The sequence below is a fragment of the Typha latifolia genome, chromosome 7, assembly GCF_019914945.1.
Source record: "Typha latifolia isolate L0001 chromosome 7, TyphaL0001v2, whole genome shotgun sequence".
In the NCBI taxonomy this organism is placed as follows: domain Eukaryota; kingdom Viridiplantae; phylum Streptophyta; class Magnoliopsida; order Poales; family Typhaceae; genus Typha; species Typha latifolia.
Genome location: NC_133092.1, coordinates 4,932,380 through 4,948,165, shown reverse-complemented (window position 1 = coordinate 4,948,165; position 15,786 = coordinate 4,932,380). Strand labels below are relative to the sequence as shown.

Genomic DNA, 15,786 nt, shown 5'->3' with positions numbered 1-15,786 from the left:
TTTAGTCATTTTATATCACTGCTGGACGCATACTTTGGTAACTCGCGAAGATCTAGTGTTCTATAGAGTGGTGTTGTGCCTTCTCTGTGTTATTATTAGGCAAAACAGATTGACAGTCATACTCAATATACTAAGTATCCAGTTTAGTTGCTCTTCACATTTCCTGATTATTTTTTCTGAGAAAACTTAATCATATTCTTTTTTTCCCCTCTTTTCCATATATTGGTGCTTTCTTTTTGGCATAAAATTATGTAGTTTTTCTACTTATTCGATTACGTTGCTTTTTGTTGAAATCATCTTATTCTCTCTTTCATTTGTTCTACTGTTTGATTTCTTATGTTCATCTTTTTCTCATGAATGGACTTTAATTAGCAGTTTAGCTGCTTTTGCACGTAATATCAATAATTTATATAAATGCATCTTCATGCGTGAGAAGAAGCTTCATGTACATGTAAAGCTACTATTGAAGCTTGGACCTTCAACAAAGAACTTTCTGCTGTTCTTTTTAAGGTCTATTGAATTGGATTTCTGGTTATAAGTAATGAGTTTCAATTGATGAGGGAAGGATGGCGAAGTGCATGAGGCCTAGCAAACTTCATCTTAAGAAGGATCTTACTTCACTCCGAAAGCCCTGCTTCTTCTGGGACCCTGAAACTTTCTTAACTTGGAGGTCCACACTGAGATCTAGATCAATGGCCAGTTCAATTTACCAAAAAGGAGCTAGTGGAAACTCAGCAGGATCAAATAAATCTATATCCTCAAGAAGAGAAAGGAGTAAAAGAGTGTACCTCTACAACTGGAAGACCCATCCTACAAAATCCACTGATCATGGAACAAAATTGAGTGTTGACAGGCAAGGACTGAAAACTGCAGGCTCAGAAGAAAATATCGGCAATTTGATGAAGAAAAATCTCAAAAGTGAGACGTCTCCTGACAATAATGCGACTTCCGAAAGTATTGAGGTATCAGAAAGAAAAACTCGTAGGATGCCATGCAGACGTGCCATATCAGGAAAACAAACATTCAGTGTCCTTAGTTCCATTAAAGAGCATGGCATAAAAGAGTGTTGCAAATCTGAGGATAGAACGGATGATAGAAGAGAGTCCTCCAACACTCCCTGGTCATATAGCTCCCACAACAAATATGCAGTTCAGAGTCCTGAAGTTGCTGAGAAGGAAACATTTCCTAATGAGGATGAAGTGTGCCAGATGAAAACACACAAGGAATGGATTCCTTGTTATTGGTCAAAGAGAACGAAAGACCGGGCAGCTCGAAATTGCTACTCTTCTTCGCCATTTAATACTGTTAGAAGAAAAGAAAGAAAGAACATATTTAGGAGCAGGAAATTTAATTACAAGAGGACACCATCTGAGTCCCATAGGCAAAAACAAGTAAGACATTCCCAAGCTTTCCCTCTGTTGAAAAGTAGCTATTATCAAGGTGGTTCATCAGCAGACTATCTATCAAGTAGCTTTGGGGAGCATTGCTTGGAAACATTAAGTCAATTAAACAGAAGAACATGGATGAACAGAAGTCAAGAAGCGCAAAAATTTGACTTACTTGGACATGATAACAAGGGGAAATTAGAGAAAAGGTTGAGTGAGAAGTATAGACCAAGGTCTTTCGGCGAAATAATTGGGCAGAGAAATGTTGTTCAGTCACTTAGCAATGCCATATTAAAGGGAAAATTAGGCCCTGCATTGTTGTTTCAAGGCCCTCGTGGCACAGGAAAGACTTCAACAGCAAGGGTACTCGCAGCAAGTTTGAATTGTCTGTCTACTGAAGAAATTAAGCCATGTGGATTCTGCAAAGAATGCACTGGTATTTTTGCTTATCAAAATGGATCTAACATGAAAGAAGTGGATGCCACTAATAAGAATGCTATAGATGATGTTATATTTCTGCTGAAAAATATTTGTGCCACCAAAATGATCACACATTATGAAATCTTCGTCATTGATAGATGCGACAAGCTATCCTTAAAAATATGGTCAGAATTTATGAAAATCTTTGAAGAACCACCTCCTCATCTTATCTTCATATTTGTAACAAGTGATCCTGAAAAATTACCAATGCCAATTTTAGCACGGTGCCAGAAGTACATTTTTGCTATAATTAAAGAAACTGACATAGTCTCTCGGTTAAGAGAGCTTTCTGCTAAAGAAAATCTTGATGTTGAATTGGAGGCTCTTGATTCAATTGCTAATTATTCAGACGGCTCGCTACAGGATGCAGAAACTATGTTAGACCAGCTGAGTTTGCTTGGCAAGAGAATCACAAGTTCTCATGTAAATGCTCTTGTAAGTTTCTTTTGTGTTACCCTTATGATCTTTATTACCTTCATGTTTTCTGATCAATATTTTACGTTCACATTAGATAATGTACTTGTGAACTCACTCCATTTCTTTGATTGTTCTTAACTTGGTCTGGCCAACTAAGACTGATGTCACATATCGAAGTAACCATTTGTCAGGGTTATCTTATGCTGAGAACTTAGTTCGACTTTTGTGATTCCTGCATTTTTAGTAACTGATAGCACAAAGACCTGTTCATTTTACGGACAATGTATGGTCTTCGTTCTGTTTTTTGGTTGCATCAGTGTAGGACTCAGTGTTCAAGAACTTCAAAATATTGTCTGATTTTATCTTCATCGATATTACTGAAAATGTATAATTTATGAAGAGCAAAGTCAAATCTTATAAACATGAAACTAGAACCTGGGCTTACATTGTGAAGTTCAAACTACTTTTATGTAGTTAAACTTTCTGTTTGGCTTGAAAACTTTTTAATTTACTAATCGGAAGATCATCTACTAGTTATAGTAAATTAGTTGTTTCCTCTTATATTGTTTTCTTGTTGGAATCTTCTCCGAGGCAAACTAACTGAAACTTTAGTTTCCAGGTTGGGATTGTTTCAGATGAGAAATTACTTAATCTTCTCCAGATTGCTATGTCATCGGACACAACAGAGACAATAAAAAGGTCTAGAGAATTGATGGATTCTGGTGTTGATCCAGTATCTCTAATGTCTCGATTAATTGGGCTTATGATGGACACCATATCTGGAACACACCGAATGGTCAATAGGCAAGAAGATGGCACAGTTTTTGTAGGAGAAAGTTGTGAGTTGTTCTGTTTATCTTGTTTCTTTATAGATATCATAATTATTCAATAATAATGTTTTTACATGCTTTGCCACCATATTTTGCGTAACAGTAACATAATCTATGTCCATTTATATGTTGGATGGACTTAGAGATCTAATTTTTTTTTTTCAATTATCTTAATTGGGTTCCAGTAACTGAAGATGAGTTGGAGAAATTGCAGCTAGCGCTAAAGATTCTTTCTGATGCTGAAAGGCAGATAAGATCTTCAAGTGAGAGATCAACATGCTTCACTGCAGCTCTACTTCAGCTTTGTTCAGTTCATAATCAAGAAACTGCTATTGCAAGCAGCTCAAGCAAACAGTTAAATAAATATTCAACTAAGAAGGCATTGGAGAATTCCTTGCTGGAGGGAAATTTTAGTACTTCCCTCATACTTTCAGCTTCAGTTGCTAATGTAAAACCTGGGCATGTTACTCCTGGTGTGCTTCCCAGAAATGTATCAGTTGATAGAGCCTTAGTGGATGGCATGCGCAAAGAAGTTGATACTGGAAAAAGGAGTTTCTTATGTGTAGACCCATTTAAGTTGGATGAAATCTGGACAAGATGCATCAAGAAGTCTCAATCAGAACCACTGAGGCAAGTGCTTACTCATGGGAAGCTAGTGTCAATCACAGAAACTGAAGGTAAGGCACAATACGTTGCACAACCTATCTGGTGTAAAAGTATTTGATCCTTGTGGACCTCTTTGGGTACGATTTTTTCCCTGCCCATTCATCAAATTAATCATAATCAATTTAGCACTATGAAACTTTCATATGATTAAAGAAATCTCACTTTGTTTCTCTTCAGCATGAATGAATTGCAAGCAATTGCAAGTATCTACCTTTGAGTTGAGGAACAGAACCACATACATAGTTATCTGAGCAACATTTCCCTTTTGTAAGAGGTGATCAACGTAATTTCGAGTTTTCTTGCATCATTGGAATGTGCTCTTTTTCACGAAGAAAGGAAGTTATACAATATGGGATTCACCTGAGCTTAATGCACTCAAGATCACAATTTCTACATTATGTCACCATGTGCGACTTCGCCTGTTATTTTTCCCGGGATTTATTGAAACCAATCCTTCATCCTCAAACAAGGCTCATCACAATGAAATTCCTTCCAGTGCAAGGATCTTAATCACGTATCCCAATGAAATTGAAGATCAATATTTATAGCTTTTTCTTTTGATATCTTGTCAACTGGAGTAGTGCTACAAACTCGTCACCATTTTAGTGATGATGACTAATGTTAAGGTTACAGATAGGTGAAAATTTGTACGAATATGCTGTCTAATATGCAATTCTCTGCAGGTCAGTTAATGGCTTATGTAGCATTTCAGAATCATGAAGCAAAATTCAGAGCCAAGAAATCCTTGAGTAGCCTCACAGATTTAATTGAAGAAGTTCTCAGACAGAATGTGGATTTTAGAATTGGTCTTCTATCAGAGATAAGCCTAGAGGCTCCAAAATCAGTGTCAGAATCTACATTTAGACAGTATAATGAAAGTACTAAATTCTCAGGTGATTTAGGAAAGCTGGAGTCAAGTAGCATGATTGCTTCTTCTGAAAAAAATCTATTCAGTAAGTTCCACAAATTACCTAGAAAAAACATTGATTATTTAGAAGGTAAGGCGCAAAGAACTTTGGACAGGTATCATTCTTCTACATTGCAAGATCAAGTCTTCCAAGAGTCAAGTTTACCCACACATCGTAACAAAAATGACACAAGACAGAGAAGACAAGGGACTGCAGTGAACAAGACTTGCACAGAAACTGTTCAGGAACCAAGGTTGGATGCTGCATGGCTTCAAACTGTAGATACAGGTGGATTTCGATCTGATACCCATCCAAAACCTCAGAGAAACCATGTTTTGCCACATTATTCCATTACTTGTCAGAATAAAACAGCATCTTCAGTGCTACCTTGTATTCCATCCAGGCATTGGGAGGAGGAACCAAGCAACACAATTGAAATAAATCTGAAAGAAAGTCAAGGCAAAAACAAGAAGAAAACCGCCGTCCTACCTGATCAGTTTTCCCATCCCATTTCAATAAACTTATTGCATCATAATGCATCAACTTCAAACTTCCTACAAAAATTGTGAGTGCCTTCTTTGATTGAATTTATTAACTTACTTTTCTTAACTTTGTATGATCACTGATCAGTAATTTGGATCTCACCACTTAGCTATGACTATCAAGCTCTTTTCCTTCTTTTTTGACTGAAAGGCTGTAGCCCAGTTTCATTGAAATTTAAAGTGTGTTCCAACCAAACACATATAATGCATCCTCAAGAGACACATCTATACCCAGTCTATCAACCTCTTATTTGAAGGCAAAAATATTGAATCTGCTGAGATTTATAAGATTTAACCAGCATATATATGGCATTTCTAGGAAATCTGACTATATTAGAATTAACCTTTACTCTCATGAGAACAGTTAAAAACTGCCTATTAGTAAGGACTTATACAAAATCATAATAAATATTGCGGTCGTGACATTCTAGCTGGTAGTTACTACTGTCAAATGCTTCTATCATCTGCATCTTATGTATAGAAATGATTTCTAATTAAGAAAAAGAACCTTCTGTTCTGAATCTTCCGTTTTAAGAGAATTCATGCTAAATATGAAAGAAGTGATGCATGATATGCTCTAATTGTGAAAAATAAAATTCTGATATATAGATTGTAGAGACATATTATGGAAAACCCAAAGTGAATACCAAGTGTCAATGGATCGTGTTCAAGTTTGCCATCCTGGGCCAGAGAGGCCAATAAGGTTGCATCAGACAAGCAAAATAAGCCTCATTGTTGATCAGTTAGATTAAGGAAATCATTCTCTTTCTACACCCTTTTATGTCCCTCTCATGCCTGTCTCTATCTCGATGAGAGGAAACCAAAACTCTCATTTTCTGTTGAGTAATCAGATATATAAATAGTTGCATGTCTTACTTGATTTCTTTTCCCATATTCATAAATGAAAAATGTGTTCTATGCTATTTAATTGGATGAATGTGAGGCAAAGTAGTTCTCTTACTAGTGATCTCTCTAGCATCAAACTTTTCACCAAAGCATCATGCATGGGTGTAGTTGAATAAAATTTATGTATTTTTTATTTTTATCTACAACCACTCTTTATTTATGAGGATTCTCTCAAGTGCGGTATTGTTTTACAGAGGTAACACAACGGAACCTGGTCATACTCGGATCCTCTCTTGGAAATCCAGCAAGCTTATTCAAGGAAAGGTATCAGATCATTTAGTTCAGTCCATCTAGCTTATATGATTTCTCTAGATCACAAGTAATACCTTCCCATGTATTTATCTATTGTAAAATCAGGTGAGGCAAGGAAACCAACTAAAATCTCAAAACGATGGTAGCATTCTTTGTTTTGGGTGCTGCTGGAAATCTAAAGCAAAAGACAGCAGATATACGAGGTGACTGAGACTAGAAGATAACTGGAGTCTCAAATTGTTTGCTAGCCTAGTAGCATTGTTCTCATGTAAATTAGCCATTCATTGTGATAAATTGTCACTGAACAGCGATGGGTCCCATACCATCAGAGCTTGTCAAATTTTCATTTAAAAGGGAATAAGGGGAGACTTGAAGCTGGATGGTTTTTAGCATTAGAAATGAAACGCAATTACCTTTCTTTCTTAGACCAATTTGACCCTTATTTTGGATTTGTTTTTCTCTCCATCTTCTTTAACAAAAAACAGAGATATCATCTACTTTAGTTCTTATTGTCATCTATTTTTGCCGGAGGACCTAATAGTGAAAAACTTCTAATTTGTAACAAGTATAGTTGATAAATATAGTTGATTTCAGATTTCTCTGCCTCATTCTTTACACAAATTTTCGACTGCTCTCAGAAGGCATACTTGCAATAGGACAACACTACTGTAGAAACACATCCTTCCACTGTACATAGTTGACAATTAATTTAGTCATTGATCACTATTGTGACTGTTCTATTGCTAATATAAGCAAATCCAGACTAATATGTGTCATATTAGATGATTTGTAATGGAATCATGTTTTTGTATTTTTTTTAAGGGTAATTCATAGCCTGAAACTGCATAAAATATGGAACTAGAAGTAGAAGAAGAAGACAGCTTTACAATTTCCCCTACAACTTCAACCTCTTTTTTAAGCAGTTAAATCCTATAATATTGTTGTTTGATATCCAACTCACAGGTTGTTCATATCTCACCCTTCTTAAAATCTCCTTTCTCCCTGATAAAAGTTTTATTTGCAAAGGTTTTAAAATCTCTTTGACCTGCACATTTTAGGTTACATTAGTTCATGCTATCTCTTTAAAGTTTTACATTAATGATGTTTATCTGCATAAAGATGGATGGAACTTGGTATGTAGTATAGAGAGAACTCTCGTGCCAAAATATAATATCATGACCCGAAATAGGAATCATGACCGAGCATGCATCTCAATATGCTTGAGATACACGAAGCCTTAATAATACTTTCTACGAGTACGATGGCAAATAAATAAGTAAAATAAAAAATTACTTTATTAAATTTTATACTAATTGCAATAAACATAAAATAATATTATTGTTTTTGAGTCTCTAACAAAATAAATAAAAATTCTAATATAAAGCATAAAATCTAAAAGAGCGGAAAAGTAAATAGGTGAATCTTAAGTGGAGGTGGAGTCCGGATACATTTCGCTCAGTCGCCCCACTGACTATTATCTAAGATAGATAAATAAATACAAAAATAGAATCCATGAGCCAATAACTATAGCTCAGTGAGTGGAATTCACTCGAAAACCAAATAAATTTTTAATCATAATAATGCTGAATAAAATTAAACTAAAAGCAACAATATTTATAACAATATGCAATAGACATGCTCTTTAAATAATAACAATGATAAAAATAAAGAGAGTCACAACTTGTAACCTTGCACGGTTTCAACATATTAACATCTTTTCAATATTTAAACCGTCATATGTCTCAATGAGTCTAAACCCTGTGGATCCACATCAACTAGAAATCACATCGAGATGACGCTCGGAACTTTTCTTCATAGCTGATCCAGTTAGGGTCATCAAATGGTATCACCATGTGATCAACACACTCTATCTTTTCCTCTAACCGTTGAGAAAAGTTAGAGTCACCTAAAAAATTTCTCATTCATCCTAGGATTGTTCCCTAACTCCGCCAGAGTCACCTAAAAAAGCCACCGTAGTGATCTGATTTATGACTTTCTCTTGAACTTTCTCCTGGACTTTCTCCTGGACTTCCAAATAGACTTGAGCCACCATGAAAAATCGCAAGCGATTTATACCGAAATTGTTCTCTAAGTCGTACCAATACTAGTCTCATTTTTCTTTTTACAAATTTCAATATTTGTACGAAGTATGGTGATGCACTGAGTATAATGATTAAATACACACAGAAAATATAACAATTAAATTTTCGCACGTACAGATGAAATAAATAGATTTACACACAGAAATTGTAACAATTAAATTTTTGTACGTAAAGGTGAAATAAATAATTTGTACACAAAAAATTTACATGATCCGACAAAGGTACAAAATATAATAAAATAAATGTGAGTGAACCCACTCACCTTAGTCTAGGCAAGACGACCGAAATCTCAAATCTCTAGCTCACGTACTAAAAATCACCACCTTAAATAATAAATAATAATAAAATTTTTAATTAGAATAATATCAATATTTTTTTAAAATTTAAAGAAAAACTAAAAATAACTAAAATGGGTTTAATTACCCATTGGATTGGGCTGGGTTTCTGCTGGCCCAATTCAAAAAAAGACTAATCAGACTGGGCCAAGGCCCAACCAAATTAATGGATCGGGTTTCCTGTAGCCCATCCAAAAAGGAACCAATTGGGCTGGGCCAAGGCCTAGCCAAAATAATGGATTAGGCTACGGGCCAACCCGCAGCCCATTCCAAAATTAACTGGTTTGGGTCGGGTCTGTGGATTCAAAATTCAAACCCGACCCAAACCCGAACTTAATGAAAAAGGGGTTGGCTTGGGTTAAACCCGAGCCCAGCCAACCCTTTCTCTCCTTTCTCGTGACCGACGCAAGAAGAGAAGAACTGAGGGAAAGGGTGACCGCCGGCGACCCTCGCCAACGGCGGTTCACGACCACCCTCAACCTCTCCTCTCCCTCTCTCTCTCACTCTCTCTCTCTATCGTCCTCACGAGGTGGAGGAAAACTCACCACCGACAGCTGACACCGAGGCTGATGTCGATTGGAGCCACGAGGGCTCTCTAGAAGACATCACTGACACTAGGCTTAGAGCACGAAGCTTCCGGTGACGATGCGGTTGCGACCCGAAGCCGCCGGCAGGGCTGATTTGCCGACGAAGCCGAATTCCACAATTTAGGTATTTCTAATTTATCTCTTTAAATTTAAATTAAACTAGAGAGATGAGAGAGGGCTCACCGGGGAGGAGTGTGGTGGTCCCAATTTTCTCCGGCGATGCTCCGACAGGCCAAACCCACGTCACGATTCCGACGGTGAGAGAAAAAAAATGGAGGGAAAAGAAGAGAGGAGGGGGAGGGGGCTGAGGAGATTAAGGGGAGAGAGAGGATTAGGATTTTAATTTATAGATTAAGAAAATTCCAGATCTAATCCGATCCGGATTAGGCGCGATTTCTCTCTGCGCCTTGTCACGTGCCGGAAAGGGAGAGGGGAGGGACTACACGTGCAGAGCACGTGCACCCTCCTCTCTCAATCCCAAATTTTTTTTTTCTGATTCTGACATATAACATTAAATAATTATATTTTAGCAAAGAAAAAAATGAGAACATTTCTATTTAGAATGGAAAAATTGGTTTACATCAAATTTCTTAAATGACATCTCAAGTACAAGACATGAACATGGCCTTTCTCCCTGAATTGATATAATAACAAGGAAGAAAGTAAATAACTCTTACTTACTATGTGCTCAACCAGCAATAGATCATCTCTAGTATTCTATGGGGAGAGAAATGATTAAGGTAGTCCAGTGTTCATGTTCAATATGCGTTCTGCTAGTAGTAGATCATCTGGGGTGGTGACCTGCAACGTACGAATGTCAAAACTGAATCAATTCTTGCAAGAGCACTTGGTACTGATTTCAGTCTTATCAGAGAAAAGAAGATTGCCACCATTGTCACTTCAAAAGAACTATTTTTCACCAGTTATTGCTCTGTGCATCTAAGCAATCAATTATTTGAATTTAACAGATAATTAAAGGTTAAGTACCTTAATATTTGTATAAGAACCTTCTGTGATATAAACAGGATGCTTAATGTGCTCCACAATGGATACATCATCAGTAACTTCAAGACCATCCCTGTGTAATAAAAGTTCCACAGAAAAGATTAGCATATTTCCAAGTGAAATCAAATTGCATCACCATTGAGAAAAACTGGTGAATGGTAATAATAGTAAATTAGCATGGAAACAAACATGATCTCTTCCACTGCACATACTGATAATTTCTACATAGTTCATCAAAACTTAAGGGAAAAACACAACTGGTTTTCATTTGCTAATCTGCCATGCATATTCTTCCCTAGGAATTCAGCCTAGAAACATAATAAGTTCCATGAAAGATTTTATATCACCAAAGCAATTCTTGACAGACAAGATTGCTCCTTTCTGGAGACTCTTTGAAATTTGTATAGTTAGGATATGTTAGAGTATCAACATGTACACAGATTATAATGAAGTTCCTTTATATTCTTTTAACTTACTCAGCTGAATAGTGACATCCATCAGTAAAAAGGCTTGCTTGAAGCATTACTTACCTATTGACAAGTTCAAAACCAGCTCTTAGCAAAGAAGGCTTGATAACCTGCAAATTTTACATTAAACACAGTCATTGTGTAAGCCGTGAACAAAACTGGATCATTTAATTCACACACTGGAAACCTGTGGTGTTTGCATTTCCCAAAGAGTTTGCCTGTTGAGGGTTTTTACAACGAAAGACTCACTGTTGGCCTGAAAAATAAAGAAAAGGGCTTGAGGACCATGATCTTGTAACATGAATTATCCTGTATTTGCTGACATCATGTCTATCATTGCAGATCAGTTGAATTTATAGACACAAATGAGGTTAATGGACGGAAATTAAAAAAAATACAGTATGTTTTTTCCTTGGATATTGAAGAATGGCAGTTTTGTTATGTGCAAAGGTTAATGAAAGGCGTATTTCATGTGCATATAATCTTCGGGTTAGATATGTTTACCTCCCTGTGTTTTGGCAACTTTATCCCAGAACTTTCAACATGTGCACCTTGTATAAATAAGAAATTTTTTCACAAGAAAGTGGATGCCTACCTCTTTTATGGTAGCTTTCACCGGAACACCAAGAACAGCTGCTCCATTCAGCCAACCATCTTTTAGAACCTAGCAGGTGATAGCATATTGATATTACTTCTATCTGGTTGAAGTTTAAGGTACAGGTTTGCCATATGAAGAAAAAGAACCTGCAAAAACAGGTGCAGCTATAATTCTGCTTAAGCTACCTGCATGAACACAAAAAAAATTCGTTTAGAATTACCTATAAACTAAAGGAAACTAAAAAGATAGTAAATGAATTTGCAAAAATGTCGGCAGATGATAATGATTTCAACTTAAATAATTAATTTGTTTCATAGAAAATTACTTGATATCTTCAAGAGACTGCATAGTTGTTTACAATTATTCTAAATCTAGATCTTCTATTTGACATTAGTTTGCCTTGAATGTACCATATATATAAGGTCTACTACTTATATAAGGTTTAAGAGCTTATATAAGGTCTACTACTTGAAAACAGTTTGAGGTTTCAGGATGAGCTCCACTTTCACTTGAATGTACCACATATAAGAAATCAGACAAACCTATAAAGGGTTATTGCCAGATCAATAACCATGCAAAAGTAGGTCATACTAGTCTGTGAAGCCTAATTATTTGGTAGGAGAAAATTTGGATAATGATAGTGAGTTATAAAATTTTAATTTTAATAAATTTTCATCCAAAAACGGAGTTTTTGGTGAACAATATACGGAGTCAGCAGATAATGATCATTCTTGATCTTCCTAAGATCAAGAATACTTTGGCATGCTCTCTGATTTCATGAGCTTTAAACGTAATGATATAAGAAATGAGATAATCAAGAATCCTTTCCAGATCAAGCATCAAATCGTGAAAAGGCCAAGTTTAGTACACTAATGAAATTTACTTGGATCATGACTTGATTTGGAAGCTAGTTATTCAAGTTGAGTCTTTTGACTTCTTTAGTAAATATTGATAGCGAGTGACTCAAATATGAATCATACATCTTCATAGCAAATGATATATGGTTCACCTTTAGTGACATGCAAGAAAGGATAGCTCCAAGATCCTTTGATATGGTATGGCTGAACAAAAGTTGTTTTCTCACCGTTTTCTAATGTGAATTGTTTCAAGTCATAGCTTGCATATGCCAATTTTTATACTATGTTGTACAGAAAAGTAGAAAAGAAAAGGAACCCTTTCCTTAGTGTAGCCCATCAAAAAATAGTGCATGGAGTAAATCCCAGAAGATTAAGGTATCTGAGTTATTAGATTGTAGAACAATGAGGTTATCAAGGAACCTTCTTTATATCTGTAGATGAAGCTAGGGGCCTGGCTGAATCATGGATACATACAAGTTCTGAGTCCCCATCAATTTCCTGTAAGTATACAATGTGGATACTTTAGTTAACAGATATAAGATATTTCTTTGTTAGAAAAAGGACTGCTAAGTACAGTAAGGATAGAGAGTAAGATGAGGATCGAAAGAACTAGTTCCATCTTGTAAAGATAAATGACATGTACATGTGGTTGGACAACAACATTCACATTTCAGTTAGGCAAGAAAAAACAATCTAAATAGTCAATGAACCTGAAATCCATTGAAAACAGAATCTTGCCTCTCCTTTCCAGGAATTGCAAACTTCAAATGTACTTGCATGTCTTCACTAGCATCTGCAGAAATGGAAAGTGAAGTGATAGCCTCTTTACAGATGCAGTATGTAACCATAAGTTTATGATCTCTCAAGAAATATATTGCCTCATACTCTCATATCTGATTGAAAGCAAAGATATTCAGATTTGGGTATGGAAAATTGTGTCCAGATATATGAGAAAATTCAATAAGAGGGCAAAAGGCTTTGGAACCTTCAAATATATCCTTGTAGGATGGATCGCATACTACAACTATTTCCTTCACCTCACTCATCTGAGAGAAAGTGTAGAAGCTGCAGAATGCAAGATATTACTCATTCAAATGGCAGAGGAAATATATGACAAGGATTGCAAGAATGTCCTCTGCTACACATTGATACCTGTATAATGCAATTGGTTTTCCTAATAGTGGCAGGTATTGCTTTGGCATACTTGCCTGTGGCATGAGCAACAAATTTAGCAGTACAATATTAAATGGAAAATAAGAATTAATGTAACCTACAGAAAATGTTAATGGTAAAAAAAAAACATGTTTGTTACTAATGGACCATGCACACATATGTATTGTGAGTGTTTATATGTACGCACATGTTTTGTTCCCTCATATCTGGTGTTATTTCAACTTTCAGTGCAAATAAGATATCTTAATTTGGAAATGATTCAGCTTTGTCTGTTTCAGCTGGTATTTATGATATTCTGGAAAACATTAAGAGTAGCATGAAATACATTCGGATAGGAGAAAATACTTTTCAGTGACACCTATCCTACCATAAAAAAGCTACATAGATATTTCTATCATTTCAGAAAATTAACTTTACCTTCTTGGAGAGGCAACAGAATTGATAAGCACTAGGAAGAAAGAAATTTACTCGTCAGCAAGAATACAAAATTTTGAAACATCTGCCATACATTGTTCTATGCCAACAAATGCATCTGTCACAACTGAAACTTTCCTCCAAAAAGCATCTAAGAGGCACAAAGAATACAACAACAGAGGCAGAAACACCTTATGTTTTGGCCTATTATCCAGTGAATGGTGTTATGGAAGGATGAACAACACCCAGTTCACAAAATTAACTACAACACCTGCCAACTAATTAGCATTACATTGACAAAGGTCGATTTTTAATCGGTTTAAATCCATGGGTCTTCTAAAAGTAGTCTAAATTCATCAATGCATCTCAATATATAAGAGAAAAGGAAAAGAAACTACCCCCATCCGCTTTCCCTTCCCTCCAGCCAACAGAACCACTGAGACGCTCTTATCCTTCACAACACTCTACAAAGAAGCCATACAATAAATTCTTCTCTCTTAATAAAGCAGTATACAGAAAAGTCTCTCTTTCTAACCTCTATCCCTTCTTCCGTTCTTTGAGCGCAAACGGACAAATTCCGACATCTACTCCGATCGAAAGCGACTCCCTCCTTTCTACCTGAAAAGAACACAATAAAAAAGAGATTTTGACAGAAGCCCACGACTAAAAATCCAACTTTTCGAGAATTCGGATGCAACTTACTTGGGTTGCGGCGGCGGAGAACTGGGAGAAGCGATCGAGACGGCGCAGGAGCAAGAACCGAGAGCGGCTTCGAGGAGTGGGGTGAGTTGGGAAGGAAGCGAGGGAGGGAGATGTCGAAGAGAAGCGCCATTTCCTTCTATTGTATCGATTCGAGTTGAGGAATGGGGTTTGAGGTGAGTTTGGTGGAAGACATTCAAAACCAATGAGTTGGAGATGGCGAAGTGGAGGATGGAGGACGGATTCTCTCGATCCACGGTTGCAAGAATTTCTTCATTATCGTCAAAATAATTGACAGTAGGCAGTTAATGTCATCACGTGCAACAGTTCAAATTGGAATCAAGGAGTTTCTATTGACCACCGATTATAGTTAAGGGTTTTTACATAAACAGCTGAAAACTTTCATAATATTATGATTGCCACAGAATTCATCGAACCATTCCAAAGATGACATACTATAGTTAAATATAAGTAATCGAAGGTAAAAAGTGAACTTAGATTAATACAAAAATATTTTACACCTATATAAATTACTTAACTAAGTAATAGTTCTATAGCTATATAATATTACGGATATCGTATCATAGTACAAGAAAAGAAAACCTTCTTTTCCTAAGAAAAAAGATTAATGATAATTATTTAACACTTTAAATTTAAGAAAGAAGGGAATTTTAGCCGATTAGATATATTCATTCACTTTAACAATTATCTAATCAAAATATTTGTTTAAAAGATTTTAATGTAGTGGCAATTATGACATTTAAAAGTTTTAAGCAGCATTTATGTAAAATTCCCTTGAAAAAAATATGATTGATTTCAACCAATTAAAGCAAGCTCCAACCCTAATTGGGCTCTGCTACATATCTTCGTAATTTTTTTTCTCCCTCCAGAGCTTCCTTAGTTGCTAGTGATTTTCTCTCTTTCTTGGCTAAATGGAGGGGAGAGACCTTCTTCCATTATGAGAAATGCTCATTTCTTCTCTTCTTGTTTATCTTTATTTTCTCCCTAATTGGACTGCTTACTATCGTTGACATCAAACAAAAGGTGCGCGCTTGTGCACTACCATTTTTTTTCCATGTTGGTCACTTCCCTCTTTCCCTTTTCCCCTTCTCCTCTTCGATCGCTTAGCTTGTTGTTAGCATTTTTTGCTCCTTGTACTCGCT

The 15,786-nt window shown here is 36.0% G+C and overlaps 3 protein-coding genes across 13 annotated transcripts; 2 read left to right on the top strand and 1 right to left on the bottom strand.

Annotated features, from left to right (window-relative positions):
• Positions 1 to 566: 566 nt before the first annotated feature.
• LOC140792199 (protein STICHEL-like) lies at positions 567 to 2,165 on the top strand (the record flags this gene model as incomplete). Its single annotated transcript, XM_073143050.1, has 1 exon — positions 567 to 2,165. A coding segment is annotated over exon 1 (1,599 nt), but the record flags the coding sequence as incomplete, so codon positions are not given.
• A 47-nt stretch (positions 2,166 to 2,212) lies between these two features.
• On the top strand, positions 2,213 to 6,888 carry LOC140792817 (protein STICHEL-like). 2 transcript variants are annotated; one of them, XM_073144030.1, is made up of 5 exons: positions 2,213 to 2,300; positions 2,902 to 3,121; positions 3,298 to 5,251; positions 6,329 to 6,398; positions 6,492 to 6,888. In XM_073144030.1, exons 1-3 carry the CDS (start codon positions 2,241 to 2,243, stop codon positions 3,834 to 3,836), a joined length of 819 nt encoding a protein of 272 aa, XP_073000131.1. In that variant the 5' UTR covers positions 2,213 to 2,240; the 3' UTR covers positions 3,837 to 5,251; positions 6,329 to 6,398; positions 6,492 to 6,888. The 2 variants fall into 2 exon arrangements, with proteins under 2 accessions (XP_073000131.1, XP_073000130.1); XM_073144029.1 differs by lacking the exons at positions 2,213 to 2,300; positions 2,902 to 3,121 and having other exon boundaries at positions 3,831 to 5,251.
• LOC140792818 (2-C-methyl-D-erythritol 4-phosphate cytidylyltransferase, chloroplastic) lies at positions 3,312 to 14,940 on the bottom strand. 10 transcript variants are annotated; one of them, XR_012109831.1, is made up of 15 exons: positions 14,627 to 14,901; positions 14,460 to 14,542; positions 14,323 to 14,388; positions 13,490 to 13,545; positions 13,323 to 13,402; positions 13,048 to 13,130; positions 12,758 to 12,835; positions 11,478 to 11,546; positions 11,070 to 11,138; positions 10,946 to 10,992; positions 10,398 to 10,488; positions 10,092 to 10,211; positions 8,751 to 8,811; positions 3,755 to 3,869; positions 3,312 to 3,651 (listed from the first exon to the last, which is right to left on the bottom strand). XR_012109831.1 is itself a non-coding variant. In XM_073144031.1 (12 exons), the coding sequence occupies exons 1-12, from the start codon at positions 14,754 to 14,756 to the stop codon at positions 10,146 to 10,148; spliced, it is 918 nt and encodes a 305-aa protein (XP_073000132.1). In that variant the 5' UTR covers positions 14,757 to 14,940; the 3' UTR covers positions 9,935 to 10,145. The 10 variants fall into 10 exon arrangements, 1 of the variants encoding a protein (XP_073000132.1); XR_012109830.1 differs by having other exon boundaries at positions 3,312 to 3,700; positions 3,804 to 3,869; XR_012109829.1 differs by having other exon boundaries at positions 3,312 to 3,700; positions 3,814 to 3,869.
• Positions 14,941 to 15,786: the final 846 nt, after the last annotated feature.

Bases quoted from the DNA above. Each gene is read 5' to 3' on its own strand.
- LOC140792818 (XM_073144031.1), bottom strand. From the start codon at position 14,756: ATGGCGCTTCTCTTCGACATCTCCCTCCCTCGCTTCCTTCCCAACTCA. The intron at 14,389-14,459 runs GTTAGAAAGAGA...GCTTCTTTGTAG, and splicing joins GAACGGAAGAAGGGATAGAG to AGTGTTGTGAAGGATAAGAG. The intron at 10,993-11,069 runs GTTTCCAGTGTG...TAAAATTTGCAG, and splicing joins GGGAAATGCAAACACCACAG to GTTATCAAGCCTTCTTTGCT.
- LOC140792817 (XM_073144029.1), top strand. From the start codon at position 4,434: ATGCTGTCTAATATGCAATTCTCTGCAGGTCAGTTAATGGCTTATGTA. The intron at 5,252-6,328 runs GTGAGTGCCTTC...ATTGTTTTACAG, and splicing joins TCAAACTTCCTACAAAAATT to AGGTAACACAACGGAACCTG. The intron at 6,399-6,491 runs GTATCAGATCAT...TTGTAAAATCAG, and splicing joins GCAAGCTTATTCAAGGAAAG to GTGAGGCAAGGAAACCAACT.